This window comes from Morus notabilis, unplaced genomic scaffold, assembly GCF_000414095.1.
Source record: "Morus notabilis unplaced genomic scaffold, ASM41409v2 Scaffold329, whole genome shotgun sequence".
In the NCBI taxonomy this organism is placed as follows: domain Eukaryota; kingdom Viridiplantae; phylum Streptophyta; class Magnoliopsida; order Rosales; family Moraceae; genus Morus; species Morus notabilis.
The window spans coordinates 893,942-899,597 of NW_010358084.1; the positions used below are offsets into that span (position 1 = coordinate 893,942).

General features: G+C 38.6%; 2 protein-coding genes across 2 annotated transcripts in view; both read left to right on the forward strand.

Annotated features, from left to right (window-relative positions):
- The first annotated feature begins 240 nt into the window (after positions 1 to 240).
- Positions 241 to 1,768, forward strand: LOC112090339 (UDP-glycosyltransferase 91C1-like). The gene has a single exon (XM_024161466.1). It carries the CDS (start codon positions 296 to 298, stop codon positions 1,715 to 1,717), a length of 1,422 nt encoding a protein of 473 aa, XP_024017234.1. The 5' UTR covers positions 241 to 295; the 3' UTR covers positions 1,718 to 1,768.
- Positions 1,769 to 4,413: 2,645 nt separating this feature from the next.
- Positions 4,414 to 5,656, forward strand: part of LOC112090353 (UDP-glycosyltransferase 91C1-like) — a 7,863-nt gene continuing 6,620 nt past the window's right edge. Inside the window, exon 1 of the mRNA XM_024161488.1 lies at positions 4,414 to 5,650. Coding sequence (XP_024017256.1) covers positions 4,461 to 5,650 — 1,190 coding nt within the window. The 5' untranslated portion in view covers positions 4,414 to 4,460. The remainder of the gene's footprint in view (positions 5,651 to 5,656) is intronic.

A 5,656-nucleotide genomic window follows, 5' to 3' on the forward strand; every position in this document is an offset into this window, starting at 1 on the left:
TATTAATACAGATGAAAAAAAAAGGAAAAAGAAAAAAAAAGAAATAACTGGCAGTGATTATTCATAGTGATCAAAGTCCAATTGATTTCCTCAAAAAAGAAAAAAAAACAAAAAAAAACAAAAAGCCCAGTTGATTGATTGTCCCATCCCCGACTAATAATTGAGGCAGAAATCTTACGTATTCTAAGCTATTCAATGAGGCAGATCACCAAAGAAAGATTTTTTTTTCGTCTCTTTTGATATACATATATAGTTCTACTTTTATCGATCTCTTTCTCTCTTCTTACAAACAACTATGGAGTCCAACAAGAACCAAAATGTTCTTCATATAGCAATGTTCCCATGGCTAGCCCATGGCCACATGATGCCATTTTTTGAGCTCTCCAAGTTCTTAGCTCAAAAGGGTCACAAAATTTCTTACATTTCAACCCCTAATAACCTCAACCGCCTCAAAAAACTCATTCCCCAAAACCTTTCCCATCTCATATCCTTGATCCCACTTCCTCTTCCTCACGTAGATGGATTGCCTCAAGGCACTGAGTCAACCTCCGAGTTACCGATCCACAAGGTCCCTTTCCTCAAAAAGGCCTACGACAAGCTCCAACTCGCCTTGACTCAGTTCCTCAAAGACTCAAACGACGTGAACTGGATTATCCACGACTTCGCATGTCATTGGCTATCCCGAGTCGTCGTGTCGACTCAACTCGGGATCAAGCTAGTTTTCTTTGCCATATACAACGCCACCACGATGTCGTTTTCAGGATCACCGTCGGAGTTGCTAAATGGCTCCCGTCAGCGACCAGAGGACTTCACTGTCGTTCCGAGGTGGATGGACTTTGCTTGTAACGACGTCGCTTTTAAGTTGTATGAGATAACGAGTCACTGGGACTGCATGGACTCGGAGGTCTCTGATTTTCAACGGTTCGATGAGGTGCTCCAAGGTTGCGATATCGTTGTAACAAGGACGTGTTCCGAATTTGAGTCCGACTCACTGAGTCTACTCAGAAAGCTTTACCAAAAGCCAGTTCTTCCGATTGGACTGTTGCCACCACCTTGGAAAGGTGAAGAATCCCATGGAGACGAGAGATGGAGAGGTTTGAAGCAGTGGCTCGACAGTAAAGAGGAGAATTCGGTGGTTTACATCGCACTCGGTACCGAGTTGAGTCTGAATCAAGATTTGATTCACGAATTAGGTTGTGGGATAGAAAAATCCGGGTTGCCCTTTATCTGGGTGGTCAATAATCGGCCACTAGTTGAAGGAACTTTTGGTTCAAATTTAATTCCAACTGGGTTTGAAACTCGGGTCTCGGGTCGGGGCTTGGTATGGAGGGGTTGGGCTCCCCAACTCAAAATCTTGGGTCACCCGTCGGTGGGTGGGTTCTTGACGCATTGCGGTTGGAGTTCAGTTATTGAAGCGCTTGGATTTGGAAAGGCGTTGATTTTGTTTCCCGGGGGTAGCTCGGATCTCGGGTTGGTTGCGAGGCTTTTACACGGACGGGGAATCGGGTTAGAAATACCTCGAGATGAGAAAACCGGGTCATTTACTAGTAATTCAGTGGCTGAGTCAATTCAACGAGTTATGGTTGACCCAGAAGGAGAGCCGCTCAGGGCAAAGGCACGTGACATGAAGGATATTTTTGGCAACGTGGAACTTCAGAACAAGTACTTGACTGAGTTCACTGAATTCATTGTAAATTATAATTCGAAAAGTAATTGATCCGCTTTATAAACTCGCCCTGCTATGTCGTAAGAGAGAACTTGTTGACGACTTCCCGGTAGGAGAGACTTGTTTGCCCCCTCCCCCCCCCCCCCATTTTCATCCCCACTTATTTAAACTATAGAATTGCCCAAAATTTTGGAAGGAGCGGAATATGATCATTTTTCTCTTTCTACTCGTTTGTGTTAAATAAAGTTTTTTTTTTCCTAAAAAAAAGTTTTTTCCCCTCTTCTCCCAAAAAAATAAAATAAAACCTCAAAAAATCGAATGGCTCTAAGGAAAGAGAGATGCGAAAGTTTTTTTTCCCCCCCCCCAAAGAAGCAGGAAATTTTTTTTTTTTTTTTACATAGAAATGTCTTAAGAAAAAAAAAAAATTTAAATGGTGGTCTACTGCCACTCTTCAATCCACTCTTCTCACCCCTTGCTAACTCATTAGTTTATACTAAATATATTTAACTCACAAATTTAATCATTAAAAAAATAATCTAATATTGTAGTAAAATGGGGCTTTTTTACCTACCCCACTTTTAATGTTGGGGGAAATTTCCCCCGCTCAAATCTTGGACATTAATTCGAATGACATGGAATTATTTAATAATAAAAATGTCATTCTACTATTAAAATTCATTGAGGGCATGTAAGGGCGCTAAAAGAGCAATGATAATTACACTTCAACGACAACCTGCTACAAACTTTAGACGACATATAAGGGTGCGTTTGGTAGTGTTTTTTAAATCCCAAAATCACTTTTCTAATTATTAAAAGTTTATAATATTATTTGGTAAAAATTATAAAAAGTAATTTTTAAAAAATTTTCAGCTAAAATTAGAAGCAATTTAAAAATAATTTTAATTTTTAAATTGTGTAAGAATTAATACAGTACAATTAATAATTATCAACAAAGTTATATTAAATAATTAATAATTAATTACTATTACAAAGTTATAGTAAGATTAATCTTCTATGTCAGTGAGCTTTGTAATCTTGAGTATTGGTGTGGTAATGATGTAATTCATAACCTCTCTGTTCTGAAACATGAGTAGAAGTTAAAATATGTTGTCACTTTAGCATGACAAATTACCTAATAAGCGCAATAATTGTCCATGGGTCCGAAAAGATGACCAAAATCATAGCGGCAGAGCAAATTGTGAATGATTTGAACTGACATGGGTGTGGCCCCTAGTAAGGGGTATTTATCAATATCTTGTCATGTACATGTATGCATGAGACAAAAAGATTTGTGAAAATTCTATCAAAAAAATGTATCTATGATTTTTGAAATATCCCATTTTGGCGATATACTATATATAATATTAATATCAAAATAATTACATTACCAAAAACATAAATTAAAAAATAAACACAGACAATTTTCACTTAGTTTGATAAAAACTTGCATTTATAGGATTACACTCAACTATTGAATCATCCACTAATTATTAAAATTACAGTTAGTAATAGACTTAAGCAATAAAAGACTCTCTCTTTTACTTGTCACTTAAATATTGCAACAACTAAATGACCTAATTTAACGAGCACCACTCATCTTTAATTCTGCACGATAAAATCCCTTTTATCATATAAAATAGAATTCAAGTAGCTTGGAAGACTAAATGACCTGATTTAGCGAGCACCACTCATCTAAAATTCCTTCTATCATATAAAAATAATCCAAGTAGCTTGGAGGTACTAGCTTTGCATGAACTTCGTAAGTGGGAATGAAAGAGTAGAAGAGGGATTTCCAAGCCTTAGAACATTATCAATCAGAGATATCCCAAAACTAAGAAGTATTTGCCAATGGGCATTGTCTTTTCCTTGCTTGGAGACTGGCTGTGATTGATTGTCAAGGCAATAATGCCTCCAATTTATTGTTGAGACACTACATGTAAAACTGACCTAACACACTTTAAGAGTCCAACTTGACTTAAAATGTTAACTTATTAAGTTTTGAGTCATTTTATGCATATAAGCTATTTCACATCTTCATCCATTTTCCATGTAAAAGAACACCCACATATACATTTCTCAACACAATTTGCCAACAATTTATGGTTCCATGCAATGGTGGGATGAATCCACCATTGAGTATGCTTTAGTTCCTTACTTCATTGCAACTGCTTGGTGAAGAAATTACTAGTGTTAGTGTTTATATGAGTATATATATATATATATATATTAAATATGAATATAATTGTTTTTATTTTAATTTTTTTAAGTTTTTTTATTGGTATGAAATTATTTATTACTTCATGCAATCTCCACAATAAATTTGAGTTAAAAAGTGAATTTATATTAAAAAAATACTGTAGGAGAGAAAAAATTAATTTAAATTTTTGTAAGTGAAACTATTTTAGTAAAAAAATTTGAATTATGACTGGATTGGTAAATTAACGGTGTCGAAAAAGTTTGAGTTTCTTGATAATTTTTTACAATCAAAGTGCATTAATGGATAGAGAGTGTTTTACACTACTATTTTCTTTTTGGAACGTCATGCTTTATTAATGACAAAAGAAGGCATCAACGTCCCGCGAGCAGTCAAAAAACAAAAAAAACAATAGAGGCTAAAGAGTGGGCAATCATATTCCAACTTTAAATGGGCATCAATGGAATCAAAAATTGTAAAGTTATTATTGAAAACTCTAGCTTCAACTATAATTACCTTCAGAATGGGCAAACATAAATTGAATCCCAACCTATAGACTTTAGTTTTTGTAAGGTGTTAGATCTAGATTGTCTCGCTTACATGGAGAAGAAAGATAATAGGCTTCACATAGCAATCTTCCCTTGGCTAGCTTATGGCCATGTTAAGACATTCTTTGAGCTCTCCAAGTTCCTAGCTCAAAAGGGTCATAAAATCTCTTTCATTTCCACCCCAAAGAACCTCCAACGTCTCCCAAAACATCCTCACATAGACTTTGTTTCCTTTCCCTTACCTCACGTCGATGGCTTACCACAAGGCACTGAGTCAACCTCCGAGTTGCCGATTCACAAAGTCCCTTTCCTCAAAAAGGCCTACGACAAACTCGTTCCCTCTTTAACTCAGTTCCTCAAAGAATCAACCGACATCAAATGGATCGTCCATGACTTCCTCTGCCACTTGGTTCCACGAGCTGCGACTCAACTCGGTGTCAAATCGGTCTTCTTCACCATAAGCGCCGCCACTTCGCTGGCCTTTTTCGGGCCGCCCTCTGAGTTGCTCGGCGGTAGCCGCCAGCGACCGGAGAACTTCACCGTCGTCCCTGAATGGTTCGACTTCGAAAGCAACGTCGCTTATAAGTTGTTCGAGATCAAGGGTCATTGGGAATGCATGGACGAGGACGCCAGAGATCCTCAGCATCTTGCAGAGATGATTCAATGCTGCGATATCGTCGTTTCAAGAACCTCACCCGAGTTCGAGTCCGACTCACTGAATCTACTCAGAAAGCTTTACGGGAAACCGGTTCTTCCTATCGGTTTCTTACCCATTTCTCCACAAGACCTTCATAGCGTGAGCGCAGATGAAAGATGGGGAACTTTGAGTCAGTGGTTGGACAGCAAGGAAGAGAACTCCGTCCTTTACATCGCATTCGGTACGGAATTGAGTCTGACTCAGGATTTGATGCACGAGTTAGCTCGTGGGATAGAGAAATCCGGGTTGCCCTTTATTTGGGTCATTAAAGATAGCCCACTTGTTGAAGGGCAATTGGGTTCGGAAATAATTCCACCTGGGTTTGAAACCCGAGTAGCAGGGCGAGGTTTGGTGTGGAGGGGTTGGGTCCCACAACTTAGTATACTGGCCCACTCTTCGGTGGGCGGGTTCTTGACTCATTGCGGTTGGAGCTCCGTTATCGAGGTGCTCGGGTTTGGGAAGCCATTGGTCTTGTTTGCCGGGGCAAGTTCGGATCTTGGGTTGATTTCGAGGTTGCTACATGGGAAGCGGGTCGGGTTGGAAGTGCCGAG